The 27,609-nt window shown below is 45.2% G+C and overlaps 1 protein-coding gene across 2 annotated transcripts in view; it reads left to right on the top strand.

Moving 5' to 3' along the window:
• The first annotated feature begins 7,083 nt into the window (after window positions 1-7,083).
• LOC119378985 (spermatogenesis-associated serine-rich protein 2) overlaps window positions 7,084-27,609 on the top strand; it is a 44,925-nt gene continuing 24,399 nt past the window's right edge. The window contains exons 1-5 of one of the 2 annotated variants that reach the window (XM_049411834.1): window positions 7,084-7,155; window positions 14,588-14,667; window positions 20,680-20,788; window positions 21,944-21,996; window positions 24,315-24,486. In XM_049411834.1, the coding sequence (XP_049267791.1) occupies window positions 7,095-7,155; window positions 14,588-14,667; window positions 20,680-20,788; window positions 21,944-21,996; window positions 24,315-24,486 (475 nt within the window). In that variant the 5' untranslated portion in view covers window positions 7,084-7,094. Of the gene's footprint in view, window positions 7,156-8,507; window positions 8,618-14,587; window positions 14,668-20,679; window positions 20,789-21,943; window positions 21,997-24,314; window positions 24,487-27,609 lie in introns of those variants that run through there. The other variant, XM_037648110.1, reaches the window with a different exon arrangement.

The following is a 27,609-nucleotide window of genomic DNA, read 5'->3' as shown; positions in this document are numbered from 1 at the left end:
GGAGATACGGAGCTTTGAAACTGAGTTTGTTCTAGTAACGTTGGCCGGGTGCAACTATCACCACCTGGCGAGTGAAACGCTCGGTCACGTGAGCACACAGAACAGTGACGCATATCCGCGCGGTCTGTCGTCGCCGGGCTCATTATCGTCTCATGGCGACGATTTTTTTGCAGCGGGGATGGAAGGAATTTTCTACGTGGCGAATCACTTCAGGTTTGACCCGCTGGCGAGGAGCGATTCGTCGGGAAGCGCGTCAAAACAGAAATGGCGGCTACGACGTCATGATAACTTGTACCGGCTGCAACGGTTACGTAGGGGAAGTAGGGGGGTCACCTCGGGTCACCTATAGGTGCGGCCTATAATGCTGGATCGCGCTCGCGAACTTCAAAATTCATATAAAATACCTTCCAAGCTTTATTCGCTGTCGATATTTTGCAGGTGGTACACGCACGTTCACGGGAATCGATCCAGCAGGCTATCTCGGCCGCGAAATTTTGTGTCAGTACCCCTTTAACCCGTTGAGGGCTTTCGCCGTACATGTACGGCATCACCTAACAGGCACCAAAGGGTTTTCGCCGTACATGTACGGCATTGCCTGTATGTTTAAAGGGGTCGTGAAAAGAAAATGAAGGTGCCTGGTTGTGATTTTCCCTGCTTCAACAAGGATTAGACATGCCGATTCTGAAATATTTCGGCGCTCTATTCAGTCTACAATTAATGACGTTTGAAATCGCAGTTTTCTATGGCTCCTAAACGACTATGCGGCCCTACCGGCCGCCATAGGCACTAACGTGTGACGTCATGCTAAGGGAAGTTATAAACACAGCGTTAGCTTTCTTTGGCTCTAAAATAATAGATTTATAGAAACCTAGAAAAGAAACAAACAACACAGCAACTTTTGCGCTCTGAGTTGTATACTGCAAATTCAGCACTTGATCTGCTTGCTTCCGCTTTTAGGTACAACCGGGCTCCGTCACGTGCGTATTCTTGCCTTCGCTCGCAGCGGTGCAGCGTCCCAGTTTTTTTTTTTTTTTCTGGTTATGTTAGGTTGTGTTTTATGGCGTGTTTTGGGTGGCTTAGTCCTCGCTATGCCAGCCTTGTGCGTCGTCAGACAGTGCCGTACAACTTATCAAAGTGGAAACAACGTTCGCTTTCACAAGCTGCCGGCGTCACAAGCGAAACGGTATGATGCTACGAATCTCGGCCAACTATGGTTCAGCTAATATCGCTGCGTCGCCATGTTTTGTCGACGACAGAGACTTTTCATTAGCTGACTTAAACAGCTGTACAGTTGAGGGGAACGTGAGCTTGGAAATCGTAATTGTGATTTTATAGTTATTAAATGAATCCGGACGATGAAACGAGTCGAGGTATAGTATTGAATGGATGGCCAGGGATTCCGAATACACACGTAGTTGAAATTTTTCGGAAAACGTTTCACGACCCCTTTAAAACACGCGCCTTTTTCGATCGTTTCTCTTGCTTGGCATGTGCTTCCACAGGAGGTCGTGTTCCACACTTTGGGAATACGTGGAATTTTTTTCATGCGCCGATGTCTCTCCGTTATAGGCTCCCCAAGCATCGCTTAGTGGCGCTGCTACTCTTGACAGGCAGCGGCATCTCTAGCATAAAGATAGAAACTGGGGGCAAACAAGGCCACAAGGCGCGTTTTCCCTTCTCTCCAACGCGCTGCCGCTCGCTTCCGTGCACGTGCAGAGCTCTCGCGGTGTACTTGTGGTCATTATTTTTCAGGGACTTTAGTGGTCATCACAGTGTACCGCGCGCCTGCAGTGCGGCTTCAAAAAGATCTTCAAGCTGGACAGGCACTTCCGAAAAGCGAACTTGATAAAAGGAGAAAGGCTCGTCAATGACGTTTACAGTGAAGAGCAGACGATCGACGACAACGACGCCCGACACAAAGCGAAATGCATTTCCCAAGTCGCGATTACACCATGTAGGACGTATTTTCGCGGTCTCATTCTGTCATGTTAAAGATACGTAATGATCCATATGCACTCCGAAACGAAGCCGTGCACGCTATCGATGTTCTGCTTTATGGTCTATGAATCATATGATTGTTGTTTTGATATGACATACTTGCAGTAGCAGCCGTGTACTTTCGTGAACAAACGCTTGCGGCATGCGAAAAAAAAATTGGCCGCGTGTCTGCGTGCTTCGCTGCAAATGTCGTCGAAAGGCGATAGATGCGCGCTGCGTTACAGTTACTGTATATGCTACCTTTGGGTAGCAGAGTTGCGCATAGGTCTGGCTAGCAACCATGGCTATGTCACGAAGACTCCGTTATTGCAGGCTCTTCTGCGCCGTTGAGCAGCATTTGCGCTCTCCTTCTCAATGGCTATACCACACTGGCAAACGCCAGTCAGAGGCGCTATCAAGCGGCTCCAGCGCAGTGTCAGACGGCGACTGCACAGCGAAGGCGAATAGCTGCGCGCGCGCCGGCGTCACTGCGTCTGCTACGGCTACGACGTCACTAGGCAGTTTTGGAATAGCGTGCGCTAAGTTAGCGTTAGCGTTTGCGGCCCGCTATTTCCGTCACTTAACGGGAGCCCGCAAGCGGTTAGCGTACGACGCATGCGCAGTTGCGTGAAAAGCCAACGCAAAGCTTTGCGTACGCTATTCTAAAACTGCCTATTGTCTCTGGAATGCGCAGACCGGCGGCGGCGGAGTGCGCGGGAGGTGCCGGCTCCGGTGCGCCAGCTGCGTGACATCAGTGATCCTCGCGCATGCGCAGCTCGGCTCTCGAGGAGGCACGCGAAACTGGCTCGGCTAGGCCAGTGTAGCTAACGCTACGTCACGACCTGCTCCATCGACGCAATTACAACGGCGACGGCCGCCGGTGGCTACTAGTAATACCCCGCAGTCTGCGTTCTGACATATGCGAGTCGTTCCACTCTGATCCGCAGTGTGCACACTCTGGCGTAGCGAAAACCTACCACCGCATTCGCCAACGGTACTTTTGGCGAGGGATGTACCGCTACGTGCAGAAGTTCGTTCGCTCCTGCATCGACTGTCAGCGCCGCAAAACTTCAACGCACCTGTCGCCGGCAGGTCTGCACCCTCTACCTTGCCCTGACCGACCGTTTGGGCGCGTTGGCATCGATCTGTATGGGCCACTTCCTCTGACATCCGCTGGTAACCGCTGGGTCATCGTCGCTGTAGACCACCTCACGCGATACGCTGAAACTGCCGCCCTCCCTGCGGCTACAGCGCGCGATGTGGCCTCCTTCCTGCTCCACCGATTCATGCTGCGTCACGGTCCGCCCCAGGAGCTGCTCAGTGATCGAGGCCGTGCCTTCTTGTCGGAAGTCGTGGAAGCCATTCTCAAAGAGTGCAACGTTGTTCACCGCAAAACTACTGCTTACCACCCGCAGACAATGGCCTCACCGAACGCTTTAACCGCACGCTCGGCGACATGCTCTCGATGTACGTCGCCGCCGACCACACAAATTGGGATGCCATTCTGCCCTTCGTCACGCACGCCTACAATACCGCCTCTCAGAGCACTACTGGTTTCTCGCCATTTTCCTTATTGTACGGCAGGCACCCGTCGCACACAATCGACACCATCCTTCCCTACAAGCCAGATCAATCTGAATGTGCGTCTATTTCGGACACAGCCAGGCTTGCTGAAGAATGTCGCGAGCTTGCGAAGGCCTTTACAACGCACGAACAAGAGCGGCAGAAGAGCATTCGCGGTGACACCACCACTTCTGAGTCCACGTTCCTCCCTGGAGCGCTCGTGTGGCTCTCGGTCCCGACCATTGCAACTGGCCTCTCTTCCAAACTACTGCCCAAATACGAAGGCCCCTACCCGTGTCGTGGAACGCACATCCCCGGTCAACTACCTGACCGAACCCATCGAACCATCTTCGGACATGCACCGTCGAGGGCGCGACACTGTCAACGTGGAGCGCCTGAAGCCCTACCATGACCCGCTCATAGTGACAAGCTGCTAGGTCGCCAGGCGGCTCCCTTTTCGCATAGAGTTTCCTAAAATTAACTACAGGGGACTCTGGCGCTGCGATCGTTCAGCCATAGAGTTTCCTACAATACTTACTAGAGGGAACTCTGGCGCTAGTGTCTATGGGAGCTGCAACGCATGACGCTTCAGCCAGCATGGGAATGATGGGTAGTACACAAATTTGTCTAAACTTCGTACTTTCGGCTCCGTTTGGCTCCGCGTCGGCTGCATCCGCTTTGTCGCAAAACGAAGTTCAGCAAAAGTCAGCAGTTTCACTTCGCCACTTTAACTTCTTTAGGCTCAGCGCTTCAAATCTGGTCACGAAGTTCACAACGATCCATTCTTTTATCCGAAAGAAAACTAAAACATAGCAATAAACAAAGCCACAAGTACGTTTGAAACCGCAAGCACGAAGACTAGGCAAATTTGTGTACTACCCATCATTCCCATGGTAGCTGAACGATCGCAGCGCCAGAGTCCCCTCTAGTTAATTTTAGGAAACTCTATGCGTTCAGCTACCATGGGAATGATGGGTAGTACACAAATTTGCCTAGTCTTCGTGCTTGCGGCTTCAAACGCACTTGCGGCTTTGTTTATTGCTGTGTTTTGGCGTTCGTTTTGGATAAAATAATAGACCGTTGTGAACTTCGTGACCACGTTTGATTTGGTGAGTCTAAAAAAAGTTAGAGTGGTGAAGTAAAACTGCTGACTTTTGCTGAACTTTGTTTTGCGACAAAGCGGATGCAGCCGACGCGGAGCCAAACGGAGCCGAAAGAACGAAGTTTAGACAAATTTGTGTACTACTACGGTCCCTAGAATATACTGGCTAGTCTGCCGTCTCCGCGCCGTCCCCATGCAAGGCCGCGTCCGCGCAACTGATGCTTGCGCAGGGGGCGCTGCGGTCCATCGGAGCGCCTGCACGGTGCATGTCGCGCAGGAGAAATCGGTGGTGTGTCGCGCTCTGCCTTTTATTTTGCGCTCCCGCATGAACTCCACGTTTTCGTTCTGTTCGTGTGGGCAGAGACTGGAACATCTTGAACCGACCAAACATTGCATTCAACGTAGTCTCTTGTCTGGACACTGCCGTGATCACACTAAAGTCAGTGGTGGATCCAGACGCTCATTTAAGAGCGCGAAGTTACTCGAAGCAAAACCAAAGGGCCAAAAATTGGCTTTTATTTTTTTTTTTCTTAAGGAGTTACTGTTATCACAAGACTGCTATCATTATATATATGCTGTTAAATTGTCCTTACGAAGGTAGCAAACATTTCTAAGATCAGTTTTTAATAAGCAAACAATTCTGACTCTGAGAAGAAGAACAAAACTTTATTTTGAGGGAATGGGTAGAAAAGGGGGTACTCAGGAGCCTGTTGGTTGGGGCCCCAAGTCCAGGGCCCCACTGGCTTGCGCCGCTCGCCTAACTTGACTCAGAAGCGCTAACTGCACCTCTGGGTCCGAGCTGGCAAGTTGTGCCTCCCACTGCTCCGAACGTCCTACAATGTTGCTGCCTAAAAATGAGTTTAAATTCGCTGGCTTTCGGTCACACTCCCACGAGATATGGTATAAAGTTGGCAAACCGCAGAGTAAGAACGTTATCATCAGATATATTAGTGTGCTAAGTCTCGTAATTATAAAGGTTGGTTCTCGATGTGTTACGGAGACAATAAACGCAATGCAGTTCTCAGAATGGGTGAGTATATTATTTACAGACATTGTAATGTTGGAGAAGACTTTTTTTAACGATAAGCTAACTTCATGCGATTTCGCTCAAAGTTTTATTAGATCTATTTACTGTCCTGCAACATATATATATATATATATATATAATATATATATATATATATATATATATATATATATATATATATATATATCTATAATATATATATATATACAGCCACGTACGTTTCTTATCATTACTTTTGCTGTATTCGGTTTTTTGCCCACAAAGGCTGTCAGCAACACTCAGCGCAAACTGCGCCTCATTGTTCGAGAAGCTTCGCGGTTATTGTAGATCATTTTGTTAAGATTGCGCACAAGACGCGAACACTCGAGCTTATTCTAGAGATTGCGCAAGAACCACAGATATCGCTAGAAAGTTCGATAGCGACTGTATAAAAGCCGACGCGCTTGACCGCTTGTCAGTTGATCGACGGTCGACGCTCTTTCCGCCGCTATCAGTGTATTGCTGTAGCGTTCAGTTTCTCGGCCACAAGTTCGGCCTAATAAAGTTTCATCTCGACTTGCTGACTGCTGCCTTCGTCGACGTCACGACCACGTGACATATATATATATATATATATATATATATATATTATATATATATATATATATATATATATATATATATATATTATATATATATATATATATATATATATATCCAAGCTTGCTGCGGTCCAGGGAGGCGGCAGCCGGGAGACTATATAGCTATAGTGCCTAGGATACTGTATATTCTAGGCACTATAATATAGCTCTACAATGACGCCACAAATAAGTTGCGCCTCCAACAGGCAGAGACATTTACAGCAGAAGCTTGCCAGATCAAAACCATGTGTATCAGCCGAAGAACAGACATATGGTATATATCTTTTCCACGAGTACCTTGCCACAAGGTTCGAAACTATAAAATGAAAGGGGTTTTGGCTTTCATAATGTGCGTTGTATTTGGTTTTCGGCTCCTCCACTGAAAATATATAGGTCCGTTCTTTAATGACACTGTTGCATGCCGAAATGAACGGGAAATAGGCTCGATGCGCAGCACAAGAAATACTCATTCGCGGCACAAGAAATACTCAACCAGATGTGTCGTTCAATGTCAGTTTGTCGACTGCTCTCCCACCGCACATGTTTTGTACTCACTGTCACGTTCTGTAATAAAAGCAAACACCGCAGGCCTTCGACGTGAAAAGGTAAGCAAACGAGAGAGCGCGGTTGTAAATGGCTCCGCCAGCCCACCCGTAAGCGAGAGTCGCGGGCGGGGCGTCTGCTCAAGGAACTCCGATTGCGCGCAGCGCCACCGCCGCAGGCATCCCCGAGAGGACGCGGCGGAGAGCGGAGACGGCAGACTAGCCAGTATATTCTAGGGACCGTAGTACTACCCATCATTCCCATGCTGGCTGAAGCGTCATACGTTGAAGCTCCCATAGACACTAGCGCCAGAGTTCCCTCTAGTAAGTATTGTAGGAAACTCTATGCCTTTTCGTACCCGGGGTAATTGTAGCGAAGCGTTCGTAGTCCGTAATGGGTCGTCCTCTCGAGCGCCTTCTAGTGGGTCGCCTCTTCTCTGAGAGCACGTTCCTCGTGCAGAGAGTCGGCCCCGCTTTTGACTGTCGCCGTCGCCGAGTGCCCGCTAATAAACGTCTTGACAGTATATATATCGGAGGTGGTTTAAGGTCATGAAATGGTCAAAAAAGTTACTGTTAATTTCTGTTTCCATCTTTTTAACGACACACACGCATTCGATTTGATACTTATTGTAGACAGTTCTATGCCTTCGTATTTGATGCGTATTCGAAATTTCAATATTCGTACACCACTAGTATATATGCGTATATGCACACCACCACTAACATATGCCTCTAATAAATTCAGCCGGCGAATGGGAATGTGGGGTGGGTGCAAGCCCCCCCCCCCCCCCCCCCTTTGATCTCGGTCCATATCTGTTGTAGATAAACGGCAAAGAATACTTTTTCCTGTATATTTACAAAAAAAATTCAAAAAAGACACCTCAGCGTATTCCATCACCGGCAAAAAGAAGGAAGAAAAAAAGTTTGTTAAATTGTTTGTTACATTGGCAGAAAGCAAATTAAGACATATTTTTCACAGAAAAGTTAGTGGCTCATTTTTTGAAGGATAGAACGGGCCTGCTATACATGTAGTTAAATTGCAATAGAACACCAACCTGATGTCGACACCGCCAAACGCCTGTAAGCAGTATGTTATAGTGCCTAGAATATACTGCATATTCTAGGCACTATATATATATAAGTATGTATAAACTCACAAATTCTGCACTGAATTTCCAAGATCCGCAGGCTAAGGAAATATCCCTCGGAGCTTTCAAAGCCATTTTTTTTTTATTTATCATGCTAATAATAAAAAAAAAGCATTGGAATTTCTTCTATATCGTATTAGCAATACGATATGGAAAGAATTATAGTCAATGCTTTTTTATTATAGTAAAAGGTCGAATTATGTGTACTACTGAAGCAGGCCCGTAGCCTGGAATTTTTTTCAGGAGAAGGGGGGAGCACTTGATGAAAACCTTGACTATTTGAGAAAAATACCTATTTTTATCATTTATTTTCAGTAAAACACCCCCTTCCATCGAAATTCCCGGGGATGGGAGCCTTTTTATGCCTTGAGCAAAACGAGGAAAAAAAACTTTTTTTTCACACGCATGATAGCGTGAAAAAATTTTCTGTGCAGTTTTGGCCATATCCACGTTGGGGAGCACGAGATTTCGCGCAGCAAACGGCAGTGCGCAGATTACCCACAAAAGGTTTCAGTTTCATTTTCGCAATCTCCGCAAGGTGGCTGGCGACAAGCGGATTCTTCCGGTTCCGTCTATCTGTCAGGAACGCTGTTCACGGTCGTGGAACGTTCTGCATGTTATGGCGAGAAAAATAGGAGGTAAGTCGACGAAGCCGCCGTCACAGATTGATGTTGCAACCCTTTAGCGAAATGTTATTGATTGCCTACACCGTTCCGACAGTTGAGGTTCTGTTTCGCTCCATCGTTCCAATCCGACCCCGATATTGTGAAGACTAGGCCTAGGGATTCTAGCAACTTCGATCCACGTTTATTCGAGGGAATTTTCGTGCACTTTTTCTTTGCCACATAGGTGATAGGTGCGCAGTTGGACCGCGGTCCTTTGCGCTGTGCATTGGCGGGGTTGCAACGTAGAAGTTCGGCGTTGTTTGACTCCAAGGTTTCGGTTTCGCGGAGAGTTTACGTTGTAGTGTGGGCGTTGACCTCATGTGCGAAGCAATCACAGAAAGCGAGTGTGCTTGGCGGCTTGGCGCTGCTCTGCAACTTTCACTCTTTTACTTTCACCAGCGTAACCGCTTTCTTTGAGGGAAGCAAGAATAACAATAGCGTAGCCTCTCTAACGCGAATTAGCGCATTTTGCCCAAAGATGGACGATCGTTTATATTTGTTTTAGCGGCGTCTAAACAACCATTTTATGCACATGATCGTCGGCCTTCCGAACAACCATGCGGGTCTGTTTGGTGATCACCGGCTGCTGCTCTTTGCTATGAAAGCTGAGGAAAACTGCGTTGTTTTCTTTGTGTAGCAGAGGATTTTACTCAGTAAGCTAGAAATTAGAGATATGGAGGGGAAAATTAGGTTGTTTTCCTGCGCCAGAATCCAGAAATTGCTGCTTCGTGATATGGTTTTCTTTGCATTTTTTCTGCTTTAATTAATGGAGCCTTGCATAAATGCTTTGTGTGATCCATTTCTCATCCACCTGTGCCTGAGCGTTTATTTAGTCTTTCAAAGCGAGGAGTTCGGGGAGCAGCACGCACAAACTTGCTTTAAGTTCCTTAGATTCTTCCCAGAACGCGCATTTTAACTTCTATGAGCGCATATAATGCAAGGTGTTTAGATGGGGAGATTTACAATTGAGTTGTGCAGTGCACCTTCGCAGAGAACGACGGGGCAGGCTACTTGTGGATGATTACGTTCTTCATATCTTGCCTAGTTGCTCAGGGTGAATTCTACATTGGTGGACACGCTTTTAGTGCACCAAGCTTTCACATCACAGTAAAATTTAGCAAGGTGGCATTATTGCGTGCCTCTGACACTCTTTTGGAAAAGCACTAGTGTGAATGAAAACAGCTGCATATGCATTGTCTTATATGTGCTTTAACTCTCTCTCTCTCTCTCTCTCTATATATATATATATATATATATATATATATATATATATATATATATATATATATATATATATATTTTTTTTTTTGGTGTAGATTTTCTGCTTATGTTGGAAAATGTGCTGTTTTGTAGCATATAATTAACATATTTTAAGGCTAATGCAATTATATTTTCATTTCTCTTCACTGACTGTTACATCACTAATATAATTGACAGGCCAACTGCTTGAGCCATTGCTTGAAGGATGAAAATAATTTCTTTCATTAAATTTATTTTTATTAACACAAAATTTTCTAGCACTAATTCAAAATTTATTTTGAATGAGTGCTGGTTGATGTATTTCTCAGACCAAGTGTTGTTCTTAATAGAAGCCAGAACATATGTGCATGCTGCCCATTTATACAAAACTAAACCTAATGAAGACAACCACATTTAAAGATTTCCTGTCTTTATGCTACATACTGTTGACTATTGAGGTTGCAATCGTAATACTTGCATGAAATGGATACAGAAAGTGGGTGCTTCAGGGTGGTGCTTTTGGAGTTTCCTGATATATGTGAAAACCAAAGTCGTGGTTCTTTCCCCCTGTTTATGCATTGCACATTATCGCTGACTAGACAAATGCGTGCCATAGTCCTCTAAGGGCTGCCGAGGCGATATATTTGCATTCTTTACTATTTTGCACTAAGTGAAATACTGGTAAGATTCATAGCATCTTAAAAAGATTGATCGCCTTCCACGGCAATTTTCAGTTTCATTTGCTAGTGTTCTACTTTGTCAAGGTTACTGCAACCACAAGGTGATGCCGGTGGTCACAGTAACTGGTGGGACAGTAACATCGTTACGCAGGTTGGTCATGTAGGAGCAGGGTAGTGACGTTTTGACACTTGCTCTATCTAGCTTGCCTGGATGCCTCCTCTACTGCTATTAATCTTGAAGCACAATCTAGGAGCCTAAATGACTGAGCAAGCCAGAGTTCAGTGTCAAACAGTTATCCTTCCATGCCTGTGACCACTTTCCAAGTCATAACCTCATGTCACAGTACTCTGGAGATGAGCAATTTTATTACCTGGGAGGTGAGCATCGCTGTCAGCACAGTTCACTGTCAACGCAGTGAACTCTGCCTCAGCTAGCCTTTGTAAGCGATGTTCTTTCCCTGTGATCTTTCATGTGCTGGAGGGAAGGGACTGTGCCACATGCATCTACTGCTAGTGCTGGCTTTTTAACACGAAAGTGTTTTATGCCGGGGTCCACCAAGTACATCCGTCACGGATATGACGTGGATAAAATGGACGCCAACGGGTGAGAAAGAAAAAAACCAAGAAAAAGATACCCCCGCTGGGAATCGAACCCACGACGTTGCGGCCACGACGGCAAGCGCCCGACGCGCTACCGACTAAGCTAACTCGGGAGATGATAGACACGGCGCGAACGCGCCTTATATCTTTCACACATTCTCTTTCGCGGCGGGCGGAGCGGGACGGTGCCGCCGTCTGTAAGATGTGAAAAGAAGTAATGCTTCACGATCGACACTTACTAGCGCTTACTCCGAGATTGCATGCGATATCGGAGGTCGTGGTTAAAGCGTCTCGATACCAGAGAGCTAGACTGGCCGCGCTGGCGTCGCCGAGGCACCCTTGATAAAATGAGCTAGAATAGTTTACCCTTGACGCAGTTACGTTCTTTGCCTTTGGCTTCGTGTTAGCGTGCGTCGGCTCATCGGAGTAGTGCGGCTTCTACGTGCACCAACGGGATTTCTCCGCCGCCGACTGCTTCAATTGCGAGAGCACCGACTAACAGAACTGCTGCAATATGCGTCGCAGAAAGGACGCGATTTCGACGGGCGAATGTCGTGCCTTGGTGGAGCGAGAGCAGCACCTGCGAGACAGAGGCCAGCGGGACGCACGCGTTTGCGGCTCAGGCTACGCAATGTGTGTTATGTATGCATGAGCACAGGCGTCGGCTACCCATTACTAGAAAGCGCGCGCCATGCCGTTTCTCTCCTTAATTGACGACGCTTTGAAGAAGTGCATACCGGGTACCAGTGTTGATTATGAGCCTGTTGATATCATCCTTACGCGGGATTCACGATTCGCTGTGTCCAAATATATGTTCACACCGTCAGCTACCATAACGGTTTAATCACGATCATGGGCGTTAGTCGTCGCGATAGAGACATGCTGTCAACATGGGTGCATCCACGTCAAACGGTGCTATAGCTGCCAAACACGAATAGACATTGTACAAGCTCTCATATATCACTACACAATAAGCACTACTTCTGTGAAGACGCGTTTCACTTTCGTGTTATACCGATTCCTATGTCGGAGGGATCAGCCATGTTTTTTTCTTCTCTTGCCGTTTTGCTCATTTTCAGTGGCAGTACTGTGCGATGGTCAGGGATGTTGCCAAGCAGTGTGTGTTGTAGGATATATATGCATGTGACCTTTACTCATGCTCAAAGCACAGCTTCCTTGAGAATGTGGGTGCACAACTTTTTGTTCAGAATTAAGACTTATCACACCGTGCAACAGCTTCATACTTTGCCAACACAGTTGTCACTGGGTATTCACTTGCAGTGTATGAGCATGGGAATTGGTCCTTTGAAGTGCATCTCCAGGGTTCGTACAGGTCCTTGAAAACCCTTGAATTTGAAAAGTACATTTTCAAGAGCCTTGAAGGTCCTGGAATTGTATTCTGTTTTTGAAAAACCCTTGGATTTCGGGACCAGTGCAGTCTAAAATCCACAGTGTGACCTGCTTTCTGTTGTAGATTAGCGTTGATGAAGCAAACTTTTTCAGAAACAATACACCGTGCAAGTTTGCATGTATTCTGTTTGTTCGTGCATTGTCAGATTGTTCATTTCACTCCTTACTCGTCAGTGCATCTTGTCTCTCTTTCTCTCTCTCTACTTATCTCCTTACGCCTTCACTCTTGTCTCCTGCGTTTATGCTGCTTTTTTCCCTCTCAAGCAAATGGTGCATGTGGTTAGTAGACTAACGATGTCAAGCTTTGCTAATACAAGAGAAGTCTCAGCATCTGTCCTGAACATTTGTTGTGTGTTGGGAACTGCGTTAGATGGTATCAAGGCTAGACTTTTCTACAGTATAATAATACAGTTAAAACTTGATCTAACAAAACCTGAATTTACGTAGTTCCCAGTCTAAGAAAGAAAGTAGCATTCCTCGGCAGGTACTCATAAGGTTCAATGTTGTTGTCAACCCGAATTAACGAAACTAACTTGGAGCCAGAACTGATTTCACAGAGTTTTTTCTGAATTAGTAAAAAGAAGCTCTAATTTCTTTCAATTTTTTACACAGATTGCTTTTTTTCTTTAAGCGTGGGCACTAACGCTGTTGCATTAAAACATCTGTTACCCATATTTTGACAAGGCTACACGCCGCCCACATGCATGGAACAGTGGACTCAACAGTTGCTCGGTTACGTACCTGGTGGTGCTACATGGGGCGGTGGTTTATTTTTTCTGGCAATTCTGCCACAGAAACCCTACTTTGTGCTTTCGTTATTTCATGATTTATGTGACAGATGACACTGATAGTCTCCTCGCAACTCTCTTGCTCGCTCTGCTCTCATAATCACTGAATTCATTCTCCCCTTCTTTGCATTTCGGCTGCATGTCATATTTCACATGACTGTCTACCTGGCCTGCATCGCCCGGACAACATATGAGAGGCTCAATGTTCAGTACACCTGAACAGACTTTTCACACGAGCATGCGTGGGTTAGCGGGAAAAACAATGGTAGCGGTAGAATTTGGGTGTCTCTGTGTTACAATTTTAGGTTTCAAAGGACTGAAAAACCCCTTTCTCGATTTTACAAATTTCTCGATTTAACAAAGTAGTTTGAGCAGGGTGATGACTATGTTAAATTGAGCTTCAACCGTATAGGTATAAGCGCGATAAATTTAGTCATAATTTGAAGCATTGTTATAGTAAAAAAAATAAAATCCTCATTTGGATGCTGTTTTTTAGTCCTTGAAAAGCGTGTGACAGGCCCTTAAAATTCCATGAATATCCTTGAATCTCCTTGTTTGAAACCTGTACGAACCCTGTTCTCAACCCTCATACTTGATGCGTGTCATACTTTTACTTGCAACTAAGTGTGGTAGAGTTTCTACAATTTAAAAAAGAAAACATATCAGTACTTCTTTAAAAAGAGAAGTGGCAGTGAATTATTGTCCGTGCAAGATCATGAGTGTGGTAGTAGTATGGAATATTATGGGTGAGGGGGGGGGGGGGGGGGACAGCTTCTTGGAACTTCAAAAATGCAGTTTAATTTGTTGTGGAGACTAATGTCTGCATGTGTTAATTACCTTTTTATATAAATGGTGTAATAACTTTAGCAGTGGTTGAACTATTTTTTGGAACTTTTCAACAGCCTCAACTTAGAAGGAACTTTTGTACACATGTATTAACTACGCAATACGACAAAGAAGCAAGTGTGTGTACTTGTTCCTCAAATTCATTGTATATGAAGTCATTATATGTTATTAGTTACTACGTGTAAATTATTACTTGCACTGGTGTGAGCCCTTTTTTTTGATTTTCCACAATAACATTATGCGCACCTTTTAATGCAGGTTTTGTGATATGTAAATGGTTGTCTATTGCCAGGCTGTTGTGTGTGTGTGTTTGGAGTCCAAAGACTCCAGCTTCTGACATCGCATCTGATCGTCTTTTTGTATTTCTCTTGCTATTGCAGTGCGCTCTATTTATGACACGCACAACAATGTTGCTCTGGCTGATGGTGAACAGCATGGTCCAGAAGACCTCAAAGAGAAGGCAAGTTTTGTAATTAATGCAGATCGTGTGCTTTTTGATGGTTGTGTTCGCTGCCGATTTCAATTTATAATCTGTCAACATGATAACCAGGCCATTGTTCCAAATTGTTTTTCATTATTTGAGCATTCGTTGGAAATAGCTGAATAAACCACATTGGGACAAATGCTGGTCGCTGTAATCCTTGATATTTTTTTTTTTGTCATCCTTTTGATTGGCCCTAATGTGTAGGAAATGCATGTGAACAGCAATGTGCTTTAGACCAAATGTGACCATGGTGTTGGACAACGTAGTTTGCTTGCTTTGTTGCCTGGACAGGTTTGTTGTGCAAATTCTGACTGTTAGTAGTATTGTTACTGGCATGTTTTTTTACTAATTACTTGCTAGGGATGTGACATGAATCGGTGATCTGACCTCTCATTGATTCATGTTGCACAACTTAGCAACACAGTTCCTGATGCGTTTCTTTTATATAGAAAATTTTTTCTGTGCACTTAATACCCTTAGTGATAGTGATGTGTTCAGCAAGAACCTGTAACATGCACACCATGGTAAATCTCTCTTGTTTGTTGACTATTTAAAAATAAAAAAAAATATATATCACTGGCACCTTTGTTCACAAAATGAGGTGCTTGTGGAGTCGCCCACATTGTACTGTTTTGATTGTAACATTCTGCAGAAAAGCGGCCGGAGAAGACTGCATAAATGTAAACTTGATCAAGGATGGAAGGAATCTTATATTTACAAAGCTTGCGACACACTATGCACAATTTCTTGAAACTTCAACTGCACCAGTTGGTTGGAAAAAAAGCAAACATTATTTGAATACTACGATGTAAAACATTAGCAGATGTATAGACTCATCAGCTTACTTTCCATATTATAGAAAACATTCATGAAGATGATTTCAAAACGTGGTGAGAGAAACATTGTGCCTTTAACCAACCCAGAAAGCAGGCAGGCTTCAGGAAGGGGTACTGTACTACGATGGATCACAATCATGTGATCAAATAGATAGCTACTAAGTGTAGGAATCCCCTGTATAGGGCTTTCATGGGCATTGAAAAGGCACCTGACTCAGTAGAGGTACCAGCAGATTTGGAGGTATTGCATCATCAAGGAGTGCCTGAAACATGTGTGAACATTTTACCTGACATTGACAAAGATTCTACAGCTAACCTGCTTCTGATCGATGATAATGGGGTAATTCCGATTGAGAAAGGGTCAGTCAAGAAAGTACAATCTCCCTAGCATTGTCCACCGCATGCTTAAAAGCAGTATTCAAAGAATTACATTGGGAAGAAATATGAATAAACATTAACAAAAAATATCTCTGCAATGTAAAGGGGCCCGGCAACACTTTTTCGGCATGGTCAGAAAACGCTGCCAATCGGTAGTCTAGGCTCCTGAGAACATACCAGCCAAACATTTAGCACAGCACGTGGCCTGGAATTGACAATTCTCAAAGCCATGATGCGTGTTGATGGATGGACATAGCTTCTTGCCCCTTTGTCATCCCTATAGAATTTCCTACAATATTTACTAGAGGGAATTCTGGCGCTAGTGTCTATAGGAGCTGCAACGTGTAGCACTTCAGCCAGCATAGGAATGATGGGTAGTACACGGATTTGTCTAAGCTTCGTTCTTTCGGCTCCGTTTGGCTACGTGTCACCTGCAGCGACTTTGTCGCAAGACGAAGATCAGCAAACGTTCAGCAGTTCCACTTCACCACCTTGACCTTTTAGGCTCACCACTTTAAATCGGGTCACGGTGTTCACAACGATTCATTCTTTTATCCAAAATAAAAACAAAACACAACTATAAACAAAGCCACAAGTGCGTTTGAAGCCTGCCAGCACAAAGACTAGGCAAATCCGTGTACTACCCATCATTCCCATGGTGGCTGAACGATCGCAGCGCCAGAGTTCCCTCTAGGTAATTGTAGGAAATTCTATGGTCATCCCCCCTCCTTCCCTAGCTTTGAGGGTGTTCGCTGGTACGAAAGGAGAGAGAAAGTGCTTAAGGCATGCAACAAATCCCTGTAACTCCGCTTGCACTTGACGCATTCTAAAAATTTTTGTGGCAGGCAATTTGTGATGCAATAAACTCCTTTAATGCAACCATGAGATGATTACTTGGAAAAGTGTTGCAGGGCCCCTTTGAGGTCAGCAGAAGTCATTGTGCTTTTCAGCAACAGTGGTGATGAATTACAATAAATGGTTGAAACCTTAAACAGGGAAAGCGTTAAAGCAGGTTTGAAGGTAAATATGCACAGAACAAAGATAGTGCTCAATACTTTCGCAAGAGAACAAGAAATCGCATTTGAAAACCAACCCCTAGGGTCTGTACAAGAGTCAGGCCTGTAGCCAGGAATTTTTTTTGGGGGGGGGGGCACTTGCTGAAGGCCTTGACTATTTGAGAAAAACGCCTATTTTCATTATTTATTTTTGGTAAAACACCATGTATCATAAAAATTACGAAGGGGGGGGGGGGGGGCTGGCTACGGGCCTGACAAGAGTATGTATATTTAGGTCAATTACTGACAGGAGATCCTACTCGTGAAAAGGAGATTTGGCACAGAATAAAGATAGGCTGGATCAGATATGGCAGGTATTCCAAAATCATGGCTGAAAACTCACTGCTGTCCCTAAAGTAGAAGTGTACAATCTTGTGTTTTGCCAATACAGTTGAAACTCAATTTTACGAATTGATGACCACGCTTGCATTACTTTGTAAAATCGAAAAAGGAACTTTTCAGCCCTTCGAAATTTAAAGTTGTAATGTGCCGGCAACCCACACCTGCGCGTCTGAAAAGTACGCGAGGTCGTCCCGAGGGCGGCCCAGACATGGGTGACACCATGTCTGTACGATGCAGGCGTGGTGATGGTCACGTGAAGCAATGACAGGCTACCGATATGCAATGACGTGGAGAACAAATGCAGTGATTAAGCGAGCAAGCCCACCGAGAAAAATGTGAGGAGGCGATCAGTGCTGTCTGTCCCACAAACCATGAAATAATGAAAACAACCACCACTGCCTCTAGCATCATCCGGTGTATGTAAGAGCGCTACGGACTGCCGAGTCTGTTGTTCCGTGCATGGGTGCTGTGTGCAGCCTTGTCAAAATAAAGCTAGGGTTGTAACCAGGGCACCCAGGTGTTTTTATGCGATAGCATTAGAGTGCATGCTAAAAGAAAAACTGGGCTCTGCCAAAATTAGAAGGAAATCGCTGCTTTTTCATTCAGTTATTTCAGGAAAAACTTCGTTAAATCGGGTTTGGTGACCAAATTAGTTTAATTTGGGTTCATGACAACACTTAACCCTATGGGAACTTCCCGGGGAATAGAAATCTTTTTGTTAGACCGGGAATTTCATAAAATTGGGCTTTCTTAGATGGGACAAATGGGGCAAAAACTTGGGAGGATAACTAAGAAACTCGAGCAGAAGTTGAGAACTATGCAGCATGCAATGGAATGGAAAATTATAGGCGCAACATTAAGAGACTGGAAGAGAGCATAGTGGGTTAGAGAACAAATGCATAGGACAGAAAATCGATGGTCAGTTAGAGCAACAGTGCAGATATCAAGGGATGGGAAATGCAGCCAAGGATGGTAGTTAAGGGGTGATGAAATCAAGAAATTTGCAAGCTATATTGGAATCACCTCACACAAGGTTGGGTGAATTGGAGGTGATTTGGAAAGGCCTTCGGAGGTTTAAATGTGTTTTGCATCTTTGTGCTTCCACTTCTCCTCACCATTCTTCCCACGATAAACATTGCCTTCATTCTCATGACCTTGCTATGTTGACATCTTGTGTGCATCCACTTGAATTAACATGTGCTTGCACTTGGTGCAGCTTGTGAACAATGTTTTATGTAAAAATTATGTGGAATTGTATTTGTGGCCTGTGCAGTGCATGAACATGAAGATTGTGTGACATTGCACATTAGATGGGTTGGAAATTAAGACAGTAGTTCACATTGAATTATTTGTGTAGCTGTTAATTATATCTACTTCACCAGTGCTTCGGTTCTTGACATGCATATTGTATCTGTGTAATTTAAAAAATTTTTTTGCCCACTTATTGGGGAAGACTTCGCTCATACTTTGTGATGTGAAAATGGGTAATTTATTACATTTTGCGGCGGTATCTGGTGATCAGGACCCTAGGCCTAAATGTACGTTGGATGTTCATGTGTTGGCTCCTGCGCAGCCACTCTCATCCACGGCTACGGGGAGCGAGGCTTCCCATCTTGGCATATTCCCTACTTGGTCTCCTCCACTTCCACCATGTAGCCAATTTCTGTTTACTCAAATGACGCTAGTGAGGCGCTGAGAGAGCTGCCCGGTGTGGGCGCAGTGAAAGTACGCTGTTGTGGTCAAGAAGCGTAGCTTCCCATACAGGGCATGGCGTGGTGTCTGCCTCATTCCTGAAAAGTTCTGGTTGTGAGAGTTCACATGTGTCTGTCTTCAGCACGTTGGCAGAAGCAGCCAAGAATATTGCAGTTTTACGGATTATGCAGTGTGCAGAGCAAACCTATGAACCAGGCCTCTAACCAGGAATTTTTTTCAGGGGAGGGGGGGGCACTTGCTCAAAACCTTGACAATTTAAGAAAAACACCTATTTTTATTATTTAGTTTTGGTAAAACACCCATCTCCATCAAAATTTCGGGGTGGGGGCTACGGGCCTGCTATGAACCTTACTATCAAGGATCAGCCTTGAGGTCCCAGAACTTAGGATTTAAAAATCAAATTGTTATCCTCATGCACTGGAGCTTTGCAGGATTTTGCAGCATGTTTCGTTGGATTCACTCACTTGAACTGAACTGCTAACTTACTTTGCAGAGTAGGTGCCATACAACTCGGGAGCATCAAATCATGCACTGTGAGGCAACGTAACATGTACCTAATCACGTAGTGTCACCTTAGACCATTTGCCTGTAATTTAATTTTGTGACATTAAGTTGCATGGTGGCCACTCTGCAGGGTAAATCACTGATTCAGTTTATTAATGAGAACTAACAGACAATAATGCCAAGGAAAGTATAGGGGTTGTTATTTGTAATAATTGGGATATAAATTTGAAGAAAGTAAAGTGGACGAAAAGATAACTTACCGCCGGCAGGGACCGAACCTGCGACCTTCGAATAACGCGTTCGATGCTCAAACCACTGAGACACTGAAATAGATGCTCTACCACTGAGCTATGGCGGCGGTCATCCCCCCGTCCACTTTATAGGGTATATATGTGCATTTAAACCTAGCAGTGTTAGTCAGCGCCGATCACAGCCATGGCGGTGAGTGTGGAACACTCTTTTTTCTGCCTTTTGGCGTCACGTGGCACGTGATCGTTTTACGAGCTGGCAGCTGACCATTTTATATCCCTATTATTACAAATAACACCCCCCATGCTTTCCTTGGCATTATTGTCTGTAAGTTCTCATTAATATTTTGTCTAACAAAGAAAAACGAGCCCTTAAAAGCAATCTTCTTTCCTTCATTCATAGCGAGGGTCTCGTTCTGGCAGACTTGATGCCTTCAGGTAGTATGCGAGGAATTATTGGTCAGCTGCTAGCTCGTAAAGAGATCATGTGCTACGTGACGCCAAAAAGCAGAAAGAAGAGTGTTCCACACTTGCCGCCATGGCTGCGATCAGCGCTGACTAACACTCCTAGGTTGAAATGCACATATATACCCTATAAAGTGGACGGAGGGGATGACCGCTGCCGTAGCTCAGTGGTAGAGCATCGGACAAGTTATTCGAAAGTCGCTGGTTCGGTCCCTGCCAGTGGCAAGTTATCTTTTCGTCCACTTTACTTTCTTCAAATTTATATCCTAATTATTACAAATAACACCCCCTATACTTTCGTTGGCATTATTGTCTCTTAGTTCTCATTAATATTGTGTCTAACAAAGAAAAACGAGCCCTTAAAAGCAATCTTCTTTCCTTGATTCGGTTTATTGCATCATGAATTTTTGTGTCGATGGCACACTAACGGGGTCTTCTCACTTACAGCTCAGTAAAGTCAGGGAAGTGGTGCCGAGCATGAGCAAGGACCAGATATGCATGGCTCTGAGGACTTATGACTATGATGTCAATGCTACCATTACTGCAATATCAGAAAGTAGGTATATGTTCCCAGTCTTTTTCTTTGCTTGCTGTTATAAATTGGTCTTTTAAGAAGCAAGCCATTGTACACTTGTGAAGGAAACTTGGTCAGACCGTGAACGTGATTTTTGGTGATAATGTTTGCAAATGGAAAAGTGGTATGAAGTTTTAAATTTATTTGGTGCTTAGACAATTACTACAACCTAGCATTCTGATGCAGTTGTGGTCCCTGACTAGTATTTGATCAGCAAATGAAGCATCTCATTGTCTTGCTTGTGTTAAAGTGGGACTTTAGTTAAGGCAGTTTAATGACAATTAATATGCCACAGTTACTGATGGCAAGTCATGACATGCGAGTTGAGAACTACATCACCGTCAGAAACTACCATAAATACCTCTGCTGATAGGCCCTGATCAGCCAGTGTATGGTGTCAATGTGATTCAGTGAACATTGAGCTGTAAAGCTTTACAAATTTCACTAATAGCTATGTTCATGTTCATTAACACTACAGCCACCACATGCTCATTTATTCTATTTTTCGTCATTATTTTTAAAGAGAAATATGGCTTATGGCATTTGGAGAATTAACGAAACAGAGGTCAGAGCTCAGAACCGCTAACACTCATATTTGGATGCATTGTAAAGATTTTGTCTGCATGTGCACAAAATAGTGCTTTTGCTTTTTCATTACTAGTGTCAATCTCCTGCTTGCCTTACAACTCTGTGTCAGTAGTTAACGACATCACTGTCGCCAACTACTGAATTGTCTGCATGTGCACAAAATAGTGCTTTTGCTTTTTCGTTACTAGTGGCAATCTCCTGCTTGCACTTTCACCTCTGTGTCAGCACTTAATGGCATCACTGTTTCCAACTACTAAACTGCCACTACTGATCTTATCTGTGTTAGCAGTGAGTGAGCTAATGCCTAGACGACTCTGCAAATGTTGGAGACCACAGAGAGAGTGTAGGTCAAATTAAAGTTATCCTTATTCCTTTCACTGCACTGTGAGAGCTAAGTTATCTTGTTTGTTTGTGTTTTTGCATAAAGCATGAGTTATACTTTAATTAATATGCCATAGTGTAATAGTAATTGTTTGTGAAATGCATTAATAGGAAATTTTTATTGTTTTACATTAAAAATTGCACTGTCATCTTGAATGTATTCACCAGATGGACCCGAAGAGGCTTTGCGTGAATGGAACTGTGCCGGAAACAAAGTCAAGGTAATACATTTATACATGTTGATTTTGTGTGGTCTGTCAGCATGCCATACTTGCCTATCCCACCATGATTTTCACTGTTTAGGGTTTAGTGTTGTTAGTTCTATCGCCAAAGACCTGCATTGCCAACGAAATGAACACGGGGGAAAAAAAGCAAACAAAACAAGTGCCATCGCGGAAATTCACCGACTACGTTTCAGGCCACCTCGAGGTATGCGCATTACACAAAACCATGTTGAATCGCGACCGAAATTTCACATGCTGAGCGGTACCGATCATTCGATTTCGCGGGCGCGCACGCGATGTCCAAGACATTGCAATCGAATCCGGAACCACAATTCGAGAGTTGCATGTGCCAACCATGCCCTCGTTTTCATTAACTATATGATTCTCTTCCCTTCAAGTGCAGCCATCGCAAAAAGTTTCGTTGATTCCGCACCAAACCGCAACTTTTATCGCCCGCGACCGCTACCGAAAAGCAACCAACGCTGATTAGGCCTAGCGTGCCGTTCAGCATGTTGTCGTGGGAAGTTTGTCCAAGACAACATGAAGATCGGACATCGAAAAGATCGCACTCAAGCACTAACTTAAGAACAGCGCGCGTGATACGAAGTTTGTGTTCGCGGCCAGGAGATCAACGGCGACAAAAGCCCGCCAAGCTCGTTTAAGTCCGCGCACTGGCAGAAAAGGCGGAAGCTCGCGTCATGAAGCCGCAAAACTTTTCAATTTGCGGACGAGGTCGCAAACGCGATATCTGTAGCAAGTGTGATAACGACGACGCTTTTCCCGACAGGAAACTTACTTTAAAGCGCACTTGATTAGGACGCGATCGTACGTTCCACGCGTAACGCGCTGCCGGCAAGCGGCCGCGGCGCCGCGGAGCCTTGCCGCCGCCGGTGCAAAGGCTACTCCGTCGCCTAGGCAACCACCATCCTTCCCCACTCGGCGAGCCCGCACAGTGCTGCCGCGGTCTTTTTCCTCCCTCCGCCCCTCGTTCGTTCACTGTGCATGCCCTCGCCCTTCGTAACGACCTCGTCGCTCCCTCCCCAGCGGCGTACCTCCTTTGAGAACCGCACTCGCTACCGCGTTTGTCAGAAATATTTTCCCGCAACTTATTGTTTTTTCTAATTTGTCATGCTCATATTAAAAAATTCAACAAAATTCACTCAGGAAATTGTGTAATGTGGTGAAATCTTTAGTATAGTTAGTGCTACATAAATTGCATGCCTTCTAGATGGAAGGCATGTCATTTCCAGCTGACATTTTGCAGTTTTCAGCTGGAGTCTGGAAATGTTCTTGTGAACGGGATACTGAACAAAAATATGAAAAAGTGATGAAAGTGTCGAAATTGTGCGCGTATATTTCCCACTTTTGTTAACAGTCGGCTGTATTTTTGGAGGATTGTGAGCTTGTGGTGGCTCCGCGCCAGCGGGCATGGAGCTGCGCGTCAACGTTTGTTATGTCAAGCATGTCGGCGGCGGAAGCAGGGTGTGCGCTTTCCTATCGAGCTACTTCTCTTTTTGCACCTCTCCTTTACATCCCACTCTCCCCCCTTCCTCAAAGGCGCTGAGAGTTGGAAGTCCCTTCCAGGCAGTGAATTCTACTTCCAGCTTTAAGTTGGCATTTCCAGCTCTAGCAGCAAAAACTGGCCGAGTTGGGAAACTGGCCAAGTTGTTTCCAGTTGGCTCTGGAAATTTTCCAACTGAATTACTCTGATTCTGTATAGCATGGGAATAAATATCTTTGTCTTAAACATCTTTTTTTTCCTTCAAATTGCACGTGAAAACGATAACAGGGTTGTCATTTTGTTTAGTACGGCAGAGTGAAGCTGGGGTAGCGCTTAATTTTCTTTTGCATGTTTGAGTGTACACAAATGCCATATTGATTGTGTTTCAGTGAGTTGGCATTTATGTTCTAAGTAATGTAATGGATTTCAGATACTCGGCACAGCCAACTTCAATTAAGGAATTGCAGCTGTCTGAAATTTCAATTTTCAATTCCTTTTGTCCCTTTTAATGTGGTGCTTGCATGTACGCTTGCTGCTTTGGTAGTACTCTCCACCTGTTTCAGTATCATACTAGATTACCAATTTGTGTGCATGAGGGTTTTTGAACTGCATTGCACACTGTGTCAACATTATTTAATATAATACTGCGCAGTTTCTTTTAAATTCGGTGTACAGTCTTCTATATTAAGCTTAAGTTATGCTGTTAGCTGCTGGAGCAGAATATGCCTAGAAGGATGAAAATCTTAAACGTGGATGTAAGCATGTGCTGCCTACTGAAACATTTGGTATACACGTATACCTATGTCTCTGCAAGATGGCAAACAAGAACAGGAAGAGGAAAAAGAAGACCAAGAAAGAACCAGCTGCTGGCTCTGGAGAAAACCTGGAGGCTAATGCTGGAGGCGATGGTAAAGACGTAGCCTTAGGAAAACTAGACGAGGACAAGGAGCAGCTGGAAGTGCACCCTGCTTCTACCTCCCCTGAAGGTAAGACAGCTGAGCAGAGTTTGGAAGTGCGTAATCTTTTGTCTGTTCAAGCTCTAATGAGCTGAAACCACTTGAGTGTAGCTAGGTTTGACAGTTAAGCGTGTAGTCGGAACATGTGCAATGCTTTATAGGTCCCCCGACACCAAAATTGAAACCTCAAGACGTTTGTGTTGTTTGATTGTCCTGTATACGTGGGCACTCCTGGCCGATTATTAGTGGCAAACGTTGTTTCTAAGGCATTTTAATTTGGATTTAAAGTAAGCGTGAGTGCTCATCCGAGTTTACAGCACCTCGCGACATCACCACTAATATGTCTTAGATGAAGGCCCCATGGGACGCTCCACAAGAAAAGTGTAGTGTTTGCGATAGAAAGACACCGAGCACCTGTGGTGCTCCGAAAAGGAACGACACACACACAGTTCCACACCACGCCCAACTTACCCTCGGCTGTAGCGAGGGTGTTTATATATATCAAATGGCGGCGCCCCCTGGCGCCATACAACAGAACAAAGTAGATTACAATATACAACATTTCTCCTCCCCTTAACAAAATGAATTAGGCTATGTAGTCTTCCAGGTACTGTGGACGCCGGCGCTCTCGCTGAGGCCGTGCCGATTGGTGTAGTGGTTGATGTCGTGACGTGAGGGACGACGATCGTTGGCGGGACTCTGATGACTCCACGTCTTGCCGAAGCTGCGCATCTTGGGTGTCTCGAGGTACCTGCAGACTTACAGGCGGTGACACGGTGGGTGGCACAGGAGGTGGCAACGAAGGTGGCACAGTGTCTGTTTGGGGTATCGGTATCGGATAATCGTACCGTTGTGGTGACTGTGTTGGTGGCTCTTTCAGTGTGCTCTTGGAGAGCTTTGACGCATGCCAGGTAGTGCTGTCATTCAGACGATAAGTGTTACGGGCTGCTACCTTGGAATAAATTACTCTAGGGCGTGAATACTGGGAGGACGCTTTTCCCTGTCTTTTCTGATGCACCCGTACTTGGTCACCAGGTTGAAAGGAATTGTGGTAGGCAGGACGTCTGCGATTAGCATCCTCCTGCATTTTACGCTGATAGCATTCAACACGCTGACGCAGTTCCTGGTACTCGTTATATGGGTTCTCATGAAAACTGTGCGCGGAGAAGCCTACAATATGCAAACGCGTTCGCGGTTGGCGACCACGCAGCAAGTAGAATGGAGACAACTTAGTTGCAGTGTGCGGAATGGTTCGATATATTGCGACGTAGTCGAGAACAGTCCTTTTTAGAGGCCTTCGTTCCTGAAGGGCACAGTGAATGAATGACTTCAGAACGCGGTTAAACCGCTCAACCTGCCCGTTAGATTGAGGGAAATAAAGTGAAGATCTGATGTGCTTGATTCCCTCGGTAGTGATATACGTTTCGAATTCCACAGAGGTGAACTGGGGGCCATTATCACTGACGATTTCCTCGGGCAGTCCCTCTCTGGAAAAAACTGAGGTTAAAAAGCCTATTACAGATTGACTGGTTACACATGATGTGAACATCACCTCGGGCCACTTCGAGTAGTAGTCTACCATGACTATGGCGTACCGACAGTCTTGATGGGCTGGATGAAATGGACCCATTATGTCTACAGCCACCTTCACCCAAGGTCGGGGAGGGTATTCGGTCGGCTCTATGGGCCCCTGTTGACTTTTGGCCGACTTGTCAGCACTGTTGCAAATTTGACAGTCGCTTACATACTGCTCGAGGGATTATTGGTCAGCTGCCAGCTCGTAATAAGTTCACGTGCTACGTGACGCCAACAAGGCAGAAAAAGAGTGTTCCACACTCGCCGTCATGGCTACTGGCGGCGCTGACTGACGCTGCCACGTTTAAATGCACACATATACCCATAAAGTGGATGGGGGGATGGCCGCCGCGGTAGCTCAGTTGGTAGAGCATCGGACACGTTATTCGAAGGTCGCAGGTTCGGTCCCTGCCCGCGGCAAGCTATCTTTTCGTCCACTTTTCTTTCTTCACAATTACCTTACATTTATTACTAAAAACATCCCCTATACTTTCCTTGGCATTATTGTCTGTTAATTCTCATTACATACTGCTCGACATGTTTGCGAAAAGCTGGCCACCAGTATGTGCAGCGAATCAGGTCTTGCATTCTCACTATGCCGGGGTGTCCTGCATGCGCGAGTGCGAGCGCTCGTTTCTGTAGTTGGCTGGGAAGGACAACTTGGTCCCCTCTCAGTAGGATGCTATCTACCACCGAAAGTTCGCTTCTGACCTCATAGTATGGATGAAGTTCTTTAGAAAGTTGCTTCCTTGCGGGCCAGCTATTTATCGTATATTCCATGACTTGTCTCAGTGATGCGTTACAGGTCGTGGCCTGTTGTACTTCAAGCTTGGATATCATGGCCTCAACCTGGGCGACTACTTCCTCCTCAAAAGCAAAGGAGGGTTCAGAAGTGTCAAGGGGGTTGCGAGAGAGAGCATCTGCTACCTTATACCCGTGTCACACGGGCGTTTCGAAGGCCATTGAACCAATGGTCCATTGGCTCAACGGGGATGCACGCGCTGCCACACGGGCAGTTTCGGAGGCTATTGAGTCAGTGGCCCATCGAGTCAACGGAGCACTCGAAGACACCACTGAAACTTCGATGGCCATCGAGCGGCGGAAGCGGAAACAGCGTCACCACGCCCTCTCGTTCCCAGTGTGCTGATACTCATGATTAGAAAAGGAAAAATTTACCGAGTATACATTAAAACTAGTGTGTTTGGGCGTTCTAACTCATTTACTAAAGTATTTGTGTCATTTGGAATGTAGGAATTGCGCATGCTCACGATAACAGCAGCAGCTCATCCTCGATGGCGTCGGCTTCCTCTTTCGCCGCTTCAATCCCAGCATCAAGCTGCATGATCGCAGCCATGTAGAACACCATAGCGGCCTTGTCATCTGCTTCGCGGTCCCTCATGACGGCAGAACAAGCACGTAATTAAACGAAATGAGTACACGCAACCGCAAAACCAGGCAAAACGGCAAAACTACGTACTACATGGCAAACCCAGAAAAGCGGCCGGACGCGTAAAGCGGTTGTAACGTAGCCACAGTTTCGCTGTTCAGCAAACTTATAACCAACTCTGCTTATAGCTA

The sequence above is a fragment of the Rhipicephalus sanguineus genome, chromosome 1, assembly GCF_013339695.2.
Source record: "Rhipicephalus sanguineus isolate Rsan-2018 chromosome 1, BIME_Rsan_1.4, whole genome shotgun sequence".
NCBI classification, from domain to species: domain Eukaryota; kingdom Metazoa; phylum Arthropoda; class Arachnida; order Ixodida; family Ixodidae; genus Rhipicephalus; species Rhipicephalus sanguineus.
Note: the sequence above shows the minus strand (reverse complement) of the source record. Positions and strands in the feature narration are given on the sequence as shown.